At 42.4% G+C, this 17,655-nt stretch overlaps 1 protein-coding gene across 2 annotated transcripts in view; it reads left to right on the top strand.

Annotated features, from left to right (window-relative positions):
• Positions 1 to 17,655, top strand: part of gpr153 (G protein-coupled receptor 153) — a 47,969-nt gene that overhangs the window by 13,559 nt on the left and 16,755 nt on the right. For both annotated transcript variants that reach the window (XM_020704522.3, XM_011476896.4), the window contains exon 2: positions 13,379 to 14,009. In XM_020704522.3, coding sequence (XP_020560181.1) covers positions 13,636 to 14,009 — 374 coding nt within the window. In that variant the 5' untranslated portion in view covers positions 13,379 to 13,635. The remainder of the gene's footprint in view (positions 1 to 13,378; positions 14,010 to 17,655) is intronic.

The raw sequence follows: 17,655 nt of genomic DNA, 5'->3' as shown, positions 1-17,655 counted from the left end.
CTAAAATAGATCAAGATGAGATAAAGATGATCAGAGTGGGCCTTAGAAGATCATTTTAATAATATAATATTATTGATAAACCATAAACCAAGTGGACGTTTTTCTGTAAAAGACGGTCGGAGTGGGACTTTAATGTGTTATTCTCAGTTAGGCTATTAAAACATGTGTTGAACATTTTTTTGGTTTGGTATACAAAAAACAAAAAAACATTTTCACATTCTGTGTAGTAGGTGAGATGGATTGCATTGATTCATTTTGAATATCAATTATCTAAATCAAGCTTGTTTTTTGTGTTAATTCCAAGTTTGAATTAATTAGACATTTTGGATGGGAGATTATTTGTTTAAAAAATCTGGCCACTCAAATCAGACAGGAACCATGACAGCCACTAATTAAGAGCACTCTGGCTTGTGCAGGGAAACACACATTTGAGCTCATCAAAACAGCTGATTTAACAACCCCACCACCTCTCTAGAGTTGGATTAAAGAAACTCTTTTTAAACCATCCCGTGTATTTATGGTGTAAAGATTATATTTGAACATTGGAGTGCATTGCAATTGTTTTCCAATAAAACAGGATCAGGTGGATGTTTTTTAGAAACAGCAACATTTGACTTTCTTGGTTGTTGGTTTTAATAAAAAAAAAATACAGCATACATATAGGGGGATTCATTCAAACACGTTTTCTTTTTTTGTTTGACCTTATTGTTGATTTTTAAGTTGGTATTTATACTCCTACTCCATCTTGTTAAGTTTACTTTTGACTCCCTCCCAAGCATCTTGACAGTTTGGACCATGAATTTTGTTATCAGATGATACCAGCGCCATTTGGCACGGATCCATGTTGTTAAAGAAACTGTACAAGTTTGCGTAACTTCCATCAAGGGACAGCTAAACTATGCTCATAAGTTGGTCATTCGTCCTATCTCGAGTTTACCACAAAAAGAAGTGGTATTTCGTCTCTTAGATTTTCAGGACCACATGAAAGGAATGTTGTACCATACCGAAAAAGGACAAAGGAGCTTTTAAAGACAGGAATCCGCTAGAGTCTTTATAACATACGAAACTGAAAATACGATTCATGACATTTTTCCACAGGGTGAAGAGAGGTCTGCCATTTGCCAACTTCATTTGTCACATTCAGTATTTCTACTTTATACGTCTGTTTTTTTCTGTTGTAACTCCTAGTGATGATGTAACCATGCAGAAAAAGCCTCTTTTAAAATGAAATGACATGACGGGACTGTCAACTCTGCTCTTTTTCAATTCTCACAGAAATACCTTTTCTTTTTCAAATATTAAAACAAATATACAGAGTGCCTGAAAAATATATCCTATTTACTCTATCAGAAGAGGAAGGAAAGAAGACGGGAGTTAGGTTTGTTAAAAATAAGAAAAATACAAACTAAATAATGGTATTAATTAATCCAATCTATCAGGTAACGAATGACACATACTCTTCTTCTGCACTGACTAATGATGAACTGCGCAAAAATGTAAGAATTAACAATGTGAGCATCCTGTTTTTATTTCTAATGTAGACATTATCGATATTTATAGAAGACATCAGATGCAACTAGTATTGTGCAAGTTCATTACAAACTGTAAGACATTCCAAATGGGTTTTTATTCTCATTTAAAAGTAATCCCATATGTTTCAGTATTACCATCTTCACAAGTGTTACTTAACTCCTGTGTTGCATTTAAGTAACTTCCTTTGTAAAACCTGAGGAAAAACAACAGTCAGATGTGATGAATGAGCAGCAAAGTATTTTACATTTAGATGAGGGTCAGTCAGGATGATGCAGTATTGCTGGGTTTCAGGGGTTGTGAAAGTCTATCCTTTCTACTTTAGGGAAAAACCACGGTACACAGTATTCCTTATTTATTTATTTTTTTTTACCATATTTGATGTTTCATTTTTATTCTGCAAAAATGAAAACAAATTGTTTGTGTGTTTTGGTTCAAGCTTCCATTTTAGTAGAGAAAGTAAAGATTTAAAATGTAGTATTCTGCTTTTTCCAATGGAACTGACAGATAAACAATTTTAACAGTTCTGAATTGTAGACTCAAAACAAAGAAATAAGGTGGAAAAAACGTATATGTTTAAAATACCAATTTAAAACACGACAAAGTTAAGAACAAAAGGTGAAGCACAAAGTGTAACAACATATGACCTGACACAAATAAACAGAAGCAACAATGAACCTAGATAGATTGAATGGTTTAAAACTTGGATCAGGTGTGCAGTGACAGGAGAAAACGGGGAAAAAAACAGATGAATTAAAAATGCAAACAAAAAGGCACCAATCCTCACAATAACTGACAATCTGCTGTTTGGATTGCATCTTCCAGAAGAAAATATTTCACTCTCTTGCAGGTTATGATGTAAACTTAGATTTGCTGTTGTAATAGAGAATATATTAACAGATTTTTGAGGTCAGACAGATTTATTTTCATATTCAAAATTGGTCCAAGTTCTTCTCAAAGATTTTTGAGAATTTTCTGCCAGATTATTTCAAATTGTCCAAATTGTCCTAGTTATAGTTTAGTAATTGTCTATTTAAAAGGCCTACACCATGCTATATTTGAGCCTTTTATAGTAAACCATATTCATATGTATGATAATAGCCTTTGGCACTGAAAGAAAAAATTATTTAAGAAAATATTTGTTTTCTTCCTGAATTCTTTTCCAAGCCAAAAGTATGATGACTTAATGTCTGAGGCACAGCCTTTGCTGACATCAGCCTAGAGCCGGCCTCGGCAGCATGTCTGCGTTTTGACCATGAAAACAAAAAACCTCCAAATTTTTCCAAAGATGGATGTGCATATAAAATCAACGAGTTTTTACCATATACCACTAGCTCTGGAAAGAAAGTGGGCATTTGTGTTTGCCTGGAGGTGGTGCTGGCAGCACAAACACCTCCTGGAAGGGGCTGTTGTCACTGGTCTACGTCACAATATGACAACCCACTCATTTTCGTGTGTTTGTGAGGGGCTGGTGCTCAGAGCGCAGGTTTTTAGAGGATCGAAATAGCGCTTTGGGGTTTTCTTTCGTGAGAAAACATCATGAAACACTTAAAAGCTCAAAAAAATTATTTTGCATGGTGTAGACCCTTTAAAGACCTCAAAGTCTGGTTTCAGTGATTTCAAAAGGCAGGAACCATGTCAGAATCTCAATGTAAGTTAAGTGGTCGTAAAATAAATACGCAGATAGTATTGAAAAAAAAAACATATTTAAAATTTAAACCAAAACTTCAAAAGCACAGGAACCAGTTGATTCTTTAGTCATTATATTCTGTATATTATTCTGTATAGTAATTTTCAGCTTTCACATTGCACTATTAAGAACAGGCCAAGCCACCAACTAAATGTATTCACTGACATGCATAGATTGTATCTTAACTGGGAAAACACCCCTTTAATGCAGACGTCCCACTTGTCAGTGGAAGTTAAAGAAATCTACTGCCTCTTTTACTCCAGTGACTCCTGGATTAATGCTGAGATGTGCCGTGGCAACAAACAAATACAGCAGTTCTCACCCAGTACTACAGCTCACATGTTGACTGAAACTGTGCATTACTGACCACTTTTTCTCACCTGACCTGGTTTTAGCTTTGTGGAAAAAAAAAAAAAGCAACTGGCTCTTTACCAGCAATCAGTGATTTGTGTGTAAATTCCAGTCATAGTTTGTTAGTTAATTAGTTACACAGCAATGTATCTATAAAGAATTAACACTAATAATGATTTATATGGTCATGTTTTTTTTAACAAAAAACATTTGGAAAGGATAGTAGTGGCTTTCAGATGTAAACAAAAACTTTACCATTAAAATATTAAAGCACTTTTAGCATGAATGTCAAAATTATTTTGGTGTTTTTTATTTTTTTTTATTTTAAATAGGAAAATGTAAAATAAAAGACAGAATAGCTAATTCTTATAGACTACACAGTAGAAGATAAAAAAGACAAGGAGACATCTATTAGTGGGTTAGTTTCTGATTCAATTGATGTCATCAACAAATGATTGAACTAGTACCAAAGTACCCTGGGCTCTTGCTGTAATGTTAGAATGTACTAAATCTTTTTTTTGAATATGTTGTAAATACATGTTAATCATACATTGTGTTTAGTTATTGTGTTTTCTGAACCTCTTCCTATCAATGCTAATTGTCATGGCGAGCGTAACGAATAGACCCAGACGCTGGAACCCGGAAGAAACACAGGTGAGTACGTGGTGGAATGAAAGAAGGTTTTAATATTGATTCTTGGTTTGTGGATTGTTCTTGGTGGAGTTGACGTCCTTGGAGGAACCCGCGGCGAGGATGGTTCGGTCCGGTGGCCCGTGGCGTCACTGGTGGGTCGGCAGAGGCTCGTGGTGTCTCTAGAGTTACGGCAGAGGCTCTAGGCGTGACAGGAGGGAATGCTGTGGCTTGGATCCGTGGATGAAGAAGACTCAGACAACCACTCGTGTTTATGGACTCCTGGGAACAAGGTAGAGAGCGAGACTTAGACCAAGGCTTAATAACGAGAGCTATGAACATGACAACAATACTATGCACCATCAGGGGCAACGGACTGGCGATGAATACTGGTCCAGGGGCTCCTTAAGAAGACAGGCAGGTGATGAGGTAAGTGGTCGCAGCTGAGTCGCATCAGGAACCAGACAGAGAGGGGAGGAGTCTGACAGAGGCACCATGACAGTACCCCCCCCGCAACGACCGCCCCCAGGCCGTCAAGGGCGGCGATCTGGGTGGGCCCGGTAGAAATCCTCAATGAGCGAGGGGTCCAAAATAAAGGAGCGGGGAATCCAGGAGCGCTCCTCCGGACCGTAGCCCACCCAGTCGACCAGGAACTGGAACCCACGACCCCTACGACGGACATCCAGAACCCGGCTGACGTCATAGGCCGGAGCGCCGTCGATGAGGCGGGCGGGCGGCGGGGAAGCGGACGGCGGGCACAGAGGACTGTCCTGAACTGGCTTGACCTGCGAGATATGGAAAGACGGGTGTACCTTGAGGGCCTTGGGCAGACGGAGACGGACGCAGGTAGGATTGATGACCTTTTCGATGACATAAGGACCAATGAATCTGGGAGCCAGTTTCTTGGAGGATGCTTGGATGGGTATGTTGCGGGTTGAGAGCCAGACCCTCTGACCAGGTTGGTAATCGGGTCCCACCACCCTGCGGCGATTGGCTAGGCGGCAGTTGCTCTCCTTGGTGCGAAGGAGAGCAGCCCTCGTCTGATTCCACACACGTTGACAACGTTGTAGGTGGTGTTGGACGGAAGGCACTGCCAAGTCTAGTTCTTGAGATGGAAACAGAGGTGGTGAGTACCCAAGGGCGGCCTCAAAAGGAGAGATCCCGGTAGCAGTGGAGGGATGAGTATTATGAGCATACTCGATCCAGACGAGGTATTGGGACCAGTCCTGCTGATTCTGTGCCGCCAGACAGCGAAGAGCTGCCTCCAGTTCCTGGTTCGCTCTCTCTGCCTGGCCGTTGGATTGTGGGTGATAGCCGGAGGTGAGACTGACCGTGGCCCCCAAGGCCGTACAAAACGCCTTCCAGACTTGCGAGATGAACTGGGGGCCACGGTCGGAGACGATGTCAGCGGGGATACCATGGTGGCGGAAGACATGATTAATCATGATATCAGCAGTCGCAGTGGCGGTGGGTAGTTGAGGGAGAGGAATGAAGTGAGCCATCTTAGAGAAGCGGTCAATGACAGTGAGGATGACTGTATTACCTCGTGAGGGGGGTAACCCAGTGACAAAGTCTATAGCCAGGTGAGACCATGGACGATTGGGGGTAGAGAGTGGGTGGAGTAATCCTGCTGGAGCAGAGGACGACGCCTTGGAACGGGCACAAGTGGTGCACGCCGAGACGTATTCGCGGACGTCTTTATCCATGGAGGGCCAGAAAAACCTCTTCCGGAGTAGGCTAAGGGTCCGGTGCACCCCACCATGGCACGCCACACGAGAGGAATGACCCCAGGAAATGACGTCCGAGCGAAGTGAGGATGGCACAAACAGTGTCCCCCTTGGAGCTGGCGGGTGGTCAGTCTCCTCACCTTGAGCCTGGAGAAGCTTGGATTCAATGTCCCAGGTAAGGGTCCCAACGATGCAGGTGGGCGGCAAAATGGGTGTGGTGGTGCGTTCTGAGGGGCTATACTTCCGGGAGAGGGCGTCCGGCTTGATATTACGGGAGCCTGGTCTGTAAGTAATAATGAACTGAAATCGGTCAAAAAAGAGACACCAACGAGCTTGCCTGGAGGTGAGCCTTTTGGCGGATCTGAGGTATGCCAGGTTCTTATGATCGGTCCACACAACGAACGGCTGTTCAGCTCCCTCCAACCAGTGACGCCACTCCTCCAGAGCCAGTTTAATAGCCAGGAGCTCTCGGTTGCCAACATCGTAATTTTGTTCTGAGGGAGAGAGTTTACGGGAGAAAAAGGCACATGGTTTCAGCTTGCCTGTACTCTCCTCCTTTTGCGATAGAACAGCTCCCACACCAGAGTCCGAGGCGTCGACTTCGACGATGAATTGTCGTGATGGATCAGGTTGGATGAGAATAGGAGCTGACACAAAAAGTTTCTTAAGCTTATCAAAGGCCTGTTGAGCTTCAGTGGACCACTTGAAGGGATGATTGACGGAGGTGAGACGAGTAAGTGGGGCGGCTATGCTGCTGTAGTTCCTGATGAAACGTCTATAGAAGTTAGCAAAACCGAGAAATTGCTGGAGCTTTTTGCGGGTTTCGGGAGGTTCCCAGTTGGTGACGGCCTCTATTTTGGAGGGATCGGGACGGATGCACCCCGCTTCCAGAATGTAACCAAGGAACCGCACCGTGGGTACATGGAATTCACATTTCTCGTGTTTTACATATAGCTGGTTTTCCAACAGTCTCTCCAGCACTAAGCGGACATGGTGTTCATGCTGGGCTTGGTTGTGAGAGTAGATTAAGATGTCGTCCAGATAAACGAAAACGAAGCGGTTCAGGAAGTCACGTAATATGTCATTAACCATCCTTTGGAAGACAGCTGGGGCGTTGGTAAGGCCGAAAGGCATGACTAAATATTCATAATGACCCAACGGGGTGTTGAAGGCTGTTTTCCACTCATCACCGTCTCTTATGCGGACAAGATGATACGCGTTTCTGAGATCTAACTTGGTAAAAATGCGGGCTTCTTGTACAGAGTCGAAGACTGATGAAATGAGAGGTAGAGTGTATTTGTCTTTTATGGTTATTTGATTGAGCTCCCGGTAGTCAATGCACGGCCTTAACGTTTTGTCCTTCTTTTCTACAAAAAAGAAGCCGGCTCCCACTGGGGAAGAGGATGGTCTGATATGCCCCAGTGACAGAGCTTCTTGAACATACTCCTCCATGGCGACCTTCTCAGGACCTGATAGGTTGAACAAACGGCCTTTAGGAAGCGAGGCACCGGGTAGTAAGTTAATCGCGCAGTCGTAGGGGCGGTGAGGTGGAAGAGCGCTGGCCTTGGCCTTACAGAAAACGGATTTGAGATCGTGATAACACGGAGGGATTTTAGACAGATCAACATTACTAGAATCTTCAGAGCGGGAAACAGAAACAGTGGGAACTGCGGATAGCAGACAATTGGCGAGGCAATATGAACTCCAATTAGTAATGGTGCCTTGGGACCAGTTGAACTGAGGGTTGTGTAGTTTTAACCAGGAAAACCCTAGGACAATGGGGTTTTGCGGAGACTGCGTGATGAGAAGTTGAATGGATTCTCTATGGTTACCTGATGATACGAGCAGGATGGGTTTGGTCCGATGGGTAATGCGTGACAGATGTTGGCCACCCAGGCCCGAAGCCTCTATGGGAATTTCCAGTGGTTCTGTGGGTATGGAGAGTTCATTAACTAGTTGCTGATCAATGAGACTCTGCTCCGCCCCGGAGTCAACAAGAGCACGAAAATTATGAGCATGAGTTTTAAGGCAGAGCTTAATAGGAATAAGCAAAAATTCTTTACCAGAATTGGCTAATGCCCCCAGCGACCTGTCGTTTTGCGTGGTGTTCTGTGGTTTACGGAGAGGGCAGGTGGAGACCAGATGACCCTTAGTTCCACAATAGAAACAGGAACCTTCTTCTCGTCTTTTACGGCGTTCATCTTCAGTTAATTTCGAGTGGCCGATTTGTATCGGTTCCTCCAGATATTTTGCCGTGGCAGGAGCTTCAATAAGAGGAGTATTTTTGGCAGTAGAGATGCTAAATGGGCTAGTCACCGGTTGAAAAAGAATTTGTGTGCGTTCTAATTGACGCTCGCTTAAACGAATTTCGGAGCGGAGAGCCGCCGTGACTAACTGTTCAAAAGAGCGTGCTTCTGGTTGGGCGCAGAGGTGGTCTTTTATTCTCTCATTTAATGACTGGTAAAAAACACCTTTGAGTGCCAGGTCGGGCCATCCAGCTTCAACTGCTAAAATACGAAAATCAATGACGTGGTCGCTGACTGATCGATTGTTTTGTTTGAGGTTGAGTAAGCATCGAGTAGCTTCCTCCTGTTTCCGGGGTTGATCGAATATTAGGCAAAATTCACGGAGGAAATGGTCATATGAAAGACGTGCAATGGGGTTAGCAGATATGAAGGCCTGCGCCGAACGGAGGGCTTTATTTCTGAGAGAATTGACAATAAGGGTGATTTTGTTGTGGTCGGTCTGGTAATATCTGGGGGCTTGCTGGAAAATCAGCTGGCTTTGTAATAAAAATCCACCGCAGGCTGTGACGTCACCGTGAAATGGTTCCGGTAGGAGGCGGAAATTTTCCGGTAGTTCGGCTGAACCGGAAGCGGAAGTGGGACTGTTGCCGGAACATGAGGAAGGATCGGGAACTGTGGAATGACCAGAGAGGTTGGATATATTATGTAGTGTTCGTGAAATAACCTGGATCCGCGAAAGTAGATCTTCCTGAAGGGCAGTAATTCTTGAGATGGCGTTGGAGTGGAGTTCCAAAAAGGCTCCTTGTTGAGAGAGGGCGAGGCGAAATCCTTCCGAGTCAGCTGGGTCAGGAGTATGGCCAGTCCGTTCTGTCATGGCGAGCGTAACGAATAGACCCAGACGCTGGAACCCGGAAGAAACACAGGTGAGTACGTGGTGGAATGAAAGAAGGTTTTAATATTGATTCTTGGTTTGTGGATTGTTCTTGGTGGAGTTGACGTCCTTGGAGGAACCCGCGGCGAGGATGGTTCGGTCCGGTGGCCCGTGACGTCACTGGTGGGTCGGCAGAGGCTCGTGGTGTCTCTAGAGTTACGGCAGAGGCTCTAGGCGTGACAGGAGGGAATGCTGTGGCTTGGATCCGTGGATGAAGAAGACTCAGACGACCACTCGTGTTTATGGACTCCTGGGAACAAGGTAGAGAGCGAGACTTAGACCAAGGCTTAATAACGAGAGCTATGAACATGACAACAATACTATGCACCATCAGGGGCAACGGACTGGCGATGAATACTGGTCCAGGGGCTCCTTAAGAAGACAGGCAGGTGATGAGGTAAGTGGTCGCAGCTGAGTCGCATCAGGAACCAGACAGAGAGGGGAGGAGTCTGACAGAGGCACCATGACACTAATATATTTTATCTTGCGTGTGTGTGTGCAATTCTTAGCTCTGACTTTCCTTGTGCAGAGGACAGATTTAGCCTAGAGGCTCATGGGACTGTGGGTGGCTGCGATGTTCCACTGCCCGTCAGTCAGTCTTTAAAACAACTCTGTTAAACTGCAATCACTGTTTGCTCATTGAACCAAAAATGTAAACATTGCATGAACATTGACAATATATTTACAATATTTTAGATATTTACTATATTTAATGGTATTAAAGCAGAGATAGAGTTGATAATAACCCTAAGACTGTAAGGAGTTCCATTCATTGAATATCTGAGGATGTCAGTGAATTAGCCTGCATTAAACATAATACAAACTCCAGGAAATCACAGGAAACATTCACACATGCACTCAAAAAAGCAAATTGTGTGTTTGTTACATCATCTTAAATATAACATGTAACACTTCATTTAACAGATTTGTGTTTTGTGGTTTGACATTAGGAAAGTATGCTCATGTAACAATTTAACCAATACCCATTTACTACTATACTCTTTTGCCAATTCCATTTAATAGCTATGCGTTTAGATTGTAAACATGTTGACTTTCATTGTTGCTTTTGAAAAAACAACACAGACTTGCTGTGTTTCCTTGTTCCCCTCAAGGGAACTGTAGGACTGGTAGTAGTGGGTGATTTGGGTCAAGGGGTGGCACAGTTGCTTTTTATGTTGTCTGATTCATTTTCATTCAACTGTGTGTTCTGCTCAGTCAATATACATCCTGCTGCTCAGTCTACCTTAACCACCTGGAGAGTTCTAAATCAAAGCTCTGAATCACTCTTTTTATACCCCAGACTGGTTTGATGTTTTTAGGAGAGTAAACATAGAAGGTTTTCCTCAATGCTCTTCACAGGAAGATCTTGCTTGAATAAAGTTTTGCCTTGTTTTACAAAAAACAAACAAACATAAAAACTGTGTGTGACAAGATTACAGAAAGACAAACGTGCTTTTGCTTTACTTTGGATTCAGCTGCTGGAAGCTTTTCTGCACATGGAGTTTACTCCCTGACTTTGTTTATGGGTCCGCTGGTTGCCTTAATACACTGTCCAAAAATATAAACACAACACTTTTGTTATTGCTCCCATATTTAATGGTATGAACTCAAAGATGTGAAACATTTTCCACAAACACAAAATAACCAGTTCTCTGAAATATTGTTCACAAATCTGTCTAAATCTGTGATAGTGAGCACTTCTCCTTTACCAAGACAATCCATCCCACCTTGCAGGTGTGCCATATCAAGATGCTGATTAGACAGCATGATTATTGCACAGGTGTGCCTTAGACTGGCCACAAGAAAAGGCCACTCTTCTACCGGCAGCTAGCAGCTGACTTAGAACTGGTGCGGACCAGGGGAATCCGACTGTTTTTAACTGACTGTAATTAAAACAAAGCATCGCGAGGGCCCGCGGCGCGTGTTGACGCGATGTGATTTCTGCCCACAATGCCACAGATGTTGCAAGTTTTGAGGGAGCGTAAAATTGGCATGCTGATAGCAGGAATGTCCACCAGAGCTGTTGCTAGGGAATTGAATGTCCATTTCTCCACCATAAGCCGTCTCCAAAAGCGTTTCCGAGAATTTGGCAGCACATCCAACCGGCCTCACAACGCAGACCACGTGTAACCACACCAGCCCAAGACCTCCACATCCAGCATGTCCACCTCCAAGATCGTCTGAGACCAGCAACTCGGACAGCTGCTGAAACAATCGGTTTGCATAACCACAGAATTTCTGCACAAACTGTCAGAAACCATCTCAGGGAAGCTCATCTGCATGCTCGTCTTCCTCATCGAGGTCTCGACCTCACTCCAGTTCGTCGTCGTAACCGACTTGAGTGGGCAAATGCTCACATGCAATGGCGTCTGATACGTTGGAGAGGTGTTCTCTTCACGGATGAATCCCGGTTTACACTGTTCAGGGCAGATGGCAGACAGCGTGTGTGGTGTCGTGTGGGTGAGCGGTTTTCTGATGTCAATGTTGTGGAACGAGTAGCCTATGGTGGTGGTGGAGTTATGGTATGGGCAGGCATATGTTATGGGTGAAGAACACAGGAGCATTTCATTGATTGCATTTTGAATGCACAGAGATAACGTGACAAGATCCTGGGGCCCATTGTTGTGCCGTACGTCCAACAACATCACCTCATGTTGCAGCATGATAATGCATGACCCCATGTTGCAAGGATCTGTACACAATTCTTGGAAGCTAAAAACATCCCAGTTCTTGCATGGCCAGCATACTCACCGGACATGTCACCCATTGAGCATGTTTGGGATGCTCTGGATCGGCGTACACGAAAAGCGTGTTCCAGTTCCTGCCAATATCCAGCAACTTCACACACCATTGAAGAAGAGTGGACCAACATTCCACATGCCACAATAGACAACCTGATCAATTCTATGCAAAGGAGATGTGTCGCACATCATGAGGCAAATGGTGGTCACACCAGATACTGACTGGTTGTCTGAGTCCCCTGAGTCCCCTGAACCCCTCAATAAAACAAAACTGAAGATTTCAGAGTGGCCTTTTCTTGTGGCCAGTCTAAGGCACACCTATGCAATAATCATGCTTTCTAATCAGCATCTTGATATGGCACACCTGTGAGGTGGGATGGATTGTCTTGGCAAAGGAGAAGTGCTGTTGGTGTATGTGGAAAATGTTTCACATCTTTGAGTTCATACCATAAAGAATGGGAGCAATAATAAAAGTGTTGCGTTTATATTTTTGGTCAGTGTATTTGCAGCTTCGTAACCCAGCAGCATCCATATTTTGTGTGTTGACAGGTCCGTGCTGCTCACTGTTGTTACTACGCAAACGGCGAGCTGATCCTTTCACAGTTTGAACCAACCTTAAAGTTATTTAAAATGTTTTGAGGGGTAGATAGAAGCAGTGATCAGTGTATGATTGCAAAGTTCCACCATCTTCTGCTTACCCTCTAAGGGATTTAGTCTGAAACACATCAGTATTTAGTCAACCCAAAAAAACAAAACACGAATATGATGCTCCAGCTGTGCTAAGCATTTTAAAATTCTCATTGGAGACACTGCAAATGTTCTCTCCAATCATTACTTTTATCATGAATGTTTGTGTAAACGTTTAAAACAGCTTTTAATTAAGTAACTTAGATTTAGCTTGATATAAGGTTAACCAGTTAACACTGGAGATGTTGCTGACTACACCTAAATAACACAAGTAACTTTTCAACCGGTTACATGATCAACATGAATCAGCTGATTCTTAGAGAAAAGTGGCTTTACCATATCGTCTTTAAGCTTTGCATATCAGTACAAAGCCAATATAAAAAAGCCACTTTTCTCCACAGCAGAATCTGCTGATTTACATAGACTGTGTTGGCACTACACTACAATAAAGTGCTACACATCAGCACAAGTCTGCTTTATTCAGCTTTAGAATCCACTGGAATTACATTAAGTTACAGTAGTCACAAAATGAGAACACTAGACTTTTTTTTTCCTATCGTTTGTCTTAATGTTTGCACTTTTTTATGAATTTTTTTTGTTTTTTTGCTTGATAAATTATAAGTACAGCTATACAAATATAAAAATACTGACATATTAGCATTTAAAAAGATCAGTGGTGTGGAAATTCACTTTCAGAAGCTAGTCAGCGCTGGATGCTGAACATAGCATTATGTCCGCAAGCTTATTATTAATTTGTTTACCAGTTATTACTGATTAATTCAATTAAAGCTCAGTTGAACTTTTGGTTCTATTTTCTGACTCTGACCTTTGTGTCTCCCATTTAGCGTTACACCTGTAAATGAATTGACTCAAGTGTCCCACCCCCTTCCATCAACATCTCACTGTGTTCAAGCACAGCCACGCCCGTCATCCTCTGCGCTCAACCCATGGAGAGTACACGACCACCCAGATAGGATGCCTGCCTTGCTCAACGCCCTGTGTCCCCTCCTGCCCATCACCGCTTCCTCCTTCTCCTTGCGTGTACCTGCTGTTACCTACAGTTCCTTACAGCCCATCAGACATCGCCCTGCTCCACTGCACCATGGTGGATGAGGTGACCTCCACGAAGGATGATGTCATCAATGCCAACACGCTGGCATGGCTGGTCTGCTCTGGTGTGTCCATCCTGGCCAACACTTGGAGCATCCTCAGTGTTAGTGCCAAGCAGAAAAAGTGGAAGCCACTGGAGTTCCTTATATGCACCCTGGCTGGAACACACATTCTCAACATGGCTATTCCTATCACCATGTACTGTGTGATAACACTACGGCGGCAGCACTCCAACTATGAGTGGAATGAGGGTCTATGCAAGGTGTTTGTCTCCACATTTTATACTCTAACCCTGGTCACCTGCTTCTCAGTCACTTCACTCTCCTATCACCGCATGTGGATGGTTCGCTGGCCAGTAAACTACAGGTATGACACTCACTTTCAGCAAAACTGTTCTGATAATATAAAGGTCATAAATGGTATTTAGGCAACTTAATTTTTTTCAATCACTTTCTTTGGTTCCCATCTTTGTCAATTGTCTTGCTGCTCCATATTTATGTTAATGACCCCTCTTTGTCTTCAAGTCCTTGAGCACCATATTCAGTCAGAAAATATATTAGCAAAAACTTTTCATATAAAGAAATTAAAGTTGATAAATCATTACCGAAGGGTATCCAAACAAAGTGTACCATTATGTACTGTCACACTTGCTACCTTTATTTACCTTTCTTTAAGGTAAATGTCATTTAGATTCTTACGTTTTTTATGCAAATCTTAAAAAGATATATTTAGGAGATTCCTCCAAAGGAAAAAACACATTTTATGTGATTGATGCTTATTGAAATAATTAAACATATTGAGAACATATTTTAGAAACCTGGAGTAGAAGTTTAATTTTTCGTCGGTGTCCTATTACTGTTCATATCCTTTCAGTGAAATGCACTGCGTCAGGAAATATCTGTGTCCAACAGCGCAGCTGATGGTTGCAGTTATTTGGGGATACACATTTTTAGACTGTCTAAAGCTCTAGCTGTCACCCTGGTGTAGTTTTTCCCAGTGTATGACCTTACTAAGCAACACTGAATAATGCAAACCAGGTACTCTGATCACAGCAGAAGATGGTATTGTTTGCAGGATTTCAGTTGATTGACCTTTGTACTCTTTCTACTGTATAGTCTCAGTTTATCAAAATATCAGTTCTTGGTATGTCTTTTGCACCTCTTTCTCTAGATGTTTAAAAGAAGACAAAGTTTCTTGCATCTCTTAAGGGATGCAAAAGACTGGTTTCTACTCAATGCCTCCATTCCTCCAGAACCTGGAATTTAGAGAGGTTTTCAATAACTTTGCTTTGGTCGTATTTCTGTTCTCTGTCTCTGCCTTGTTCTCTCCATTAGATTATTGTTACTAAACCTAGATTCTCTTTCCCATTATTCTCTTGTATCTCCCGTTGGATTGTTTGCTATAGATCCATCTCTCCTATTACCCCAACAATGTGCTACGTGCCATGCTAAGCAAATTTGTTTTTTGTGTATCTTAATAATATTCTAATGTATCTATTGTGCTCAGAAGCCAAACATGTCCAGTATGTGAGGACAGTCTTACCATACCTGCTCCTGAACAGACTGAACTTCATGTCCCCCCAAGTCTTAAGTCTCCAAGTCTTTATTACTGGGGGTGTTGCCGGCAACAGCATAATAATAAACTCTTTGAACTACCATAACTCTTTTACCTTTAAGTGATTAATATAATTCCAGCTGATTCTGATGCAGAGAAAATGGCTTTGTGCCAATATCCAATGCTTTACGTTTGAATCAGCTGGTTTACGTTGATTGTGTTAACACTTCACTATCTTAAAGTGTTGCATATCAGCCCAAAGCTGCTTTTCTCCACATTAGAATCAGCTGGAATTACATTAATGCGTAAACTGTGGAAGAGCTACAATAGCTCACAGAATGTCTAAAGCTCCAGTGTTAAAAGGATAACAGACAAGTAAATATGGACCCTTACAAGGTGAAAGCAGTTCTGTTATACCCTACCCCTGACAAAGTGAAAGCAATTATGTATTTTGGGCCTTCCCTACTTCAACAGACGGACCATCAAGGGATAGACGAATTGCTGCAACACTCCTTCCCTTTACCTTCATTAAACGTTTTAGATAGACCACTGAGGCTATTAAGGCATTCAACAAACTCAAGACCATGTTTGCCCATATACCTATTCTTTGTGTTACAAATGATAAGCAACCATTTATTGTTGAGGTGAAAGTGTTGGGAATTGGCACTATCTTGTCCAAAAGGCCTGTCTGCAGAATGGAACAATGTCAGTGATCACAAACTTATGGCAATCAAACTAGCACTAGAGAAGTGACACTAACAACAACTTTGTGTACTACTGATCTGCTTAGAGGTTTAATAAAGCCAGCTAGTCTTTATTTTTTAACCACTTCAATTGCTTCTTCTCTTATCAATCAGGAAATAAGAATGTCACAGTTCATACAACTGTGAGGACCTGGAAGGATCAAACCTAGATTTGAAACTGTAGAAAACCTATACCTCCCTGCCATACCTCATTTGGCTACCACTAGGATGAGCCTTGAAAATGAGGTAAAAGAAAGCCCACTCAATGCCTCCATTCCCCCTGAATTTCTTCCAGCCCTTTTTGTCACCTGAGTCAAAGAAAAACTCTGTATTATTGTTGTAAAGATTCTGGTGGCTTTCCAAAAAACATCTCCACCTTTTCAGATTGTAAATGAGCCAAGCCTTGCTCCCAGTGACTTGCAGCGTTCTGTTGACCTTGTACCATTCCCAAATGCTTTTAGTCCCATGGATTTGGTCCCTGGTCTACACTCCTCGTAACCCAATCATGAAAATGTTTAATGGGTAAAACAAACATGTAAACATTTTGGCATAAATAATTTTCATGAAAGGAACAAATAAATAAATGAAAAAATGAAATGAAACCTTGTGCCATCTCAGATGACCCCCCACCCTTACATTGACGTGTTCTCCCTACCATGACAAAGGTGGATAAAAGTGGAAAGATTTCATGTAATCTATGGACACCAGTGAAGATCACAAATCATTGAAGAGAAAAGGTTCAGAGCACTGTCTAATGGGTCTAGATGACCCAACTCCCAACGTTAAAGTGCCTAGGATAGCACAAGGGTAAAAAAAAACCAATATATTTAGTATCAATTGATAAATTCTCTCAATGCCATATTTCTTCCCTCCTCTTAAATTTCCCTTTGCCAAATGAATGACTGAGATCCTTTTACGGCATGTTTTCATTTTTTGTGGACTCCACAGAAACATTGTGTCATCGAGGGTCCCAGAATTTATTCAAATTATGGTTGCAGTTCTGGATCAGTCTATCTTCAGGGTTCCATCTATAGTCCAAGGTGCTAATCAGAGATAATGAACTAGCAGTTGAACACTAGTCTCTACCTTTACCTTTGCTGTTGGAACCCTTCATTTTGATTTCGTGAGGTAATTTGCGGATGTAATCCTGCCGGGTATGTCACTAAAGTTATAGGAATGCTTTGACCCATTTTTGCCTACCAGGAAAGTTTAGTCTCTGCATCTTCTGTTCAAGTTTCTTTCTGTCCCATCCATTGAACTTGCTTAAGGTCCCGCCAAGTGCTGCAATGAATCATGGAGTCTTACAGGAAGCTTGCAGGAGACAGGCTCCTCCACTGTACAGGATGGGCCAGAAGATCTGGTTTTCCACTGCAGACATGCCTCTTAGTGTGAATTACATGGGTGTTTGGTTTATTTGTCCAATTTCCATCTCAAATTTAACATCAAATCCATGTCAAGTTCAGCCCTGAACAAAGCTTCTGCTTTTGACCTTGTTTTTTTGCTGGATTATTGTTACTGGACCTGGATTGTCTTTTGGATTATACTCTACAAACTCTTGCTTCTCCTCTCTCCCTCACCATAAAATGTCACCAAAACCGCAAATTGCAATGTAAAATGTATTTCAACAATCACTCTATTCCAACTTTTGGACAACAGATTCTTTTCCTCTGACACTGCTTTGGCCACTTACTCTAACCGCCTCCTGGACACATAGT

Source organism: Oryzias latipes, chromosome 7, assembly GCF_053564925.1.
Source record: "Oryzias latipes strain Hd-rR chromosome 7, Olatipes_Hd-rR_3.1".
In the NCBI taxonomy this organism is placed as follows: Eukaryota; Metazoa; Chordata; class Actinopteri; order Beloniformes; family Adrianichthyidae; genus Oryzias; species Oryzias latipes.
Note: the sequence above shows the minus strand (reverse complement) of the source record. Positions and strands in the feature narration are given on the sequence as shown.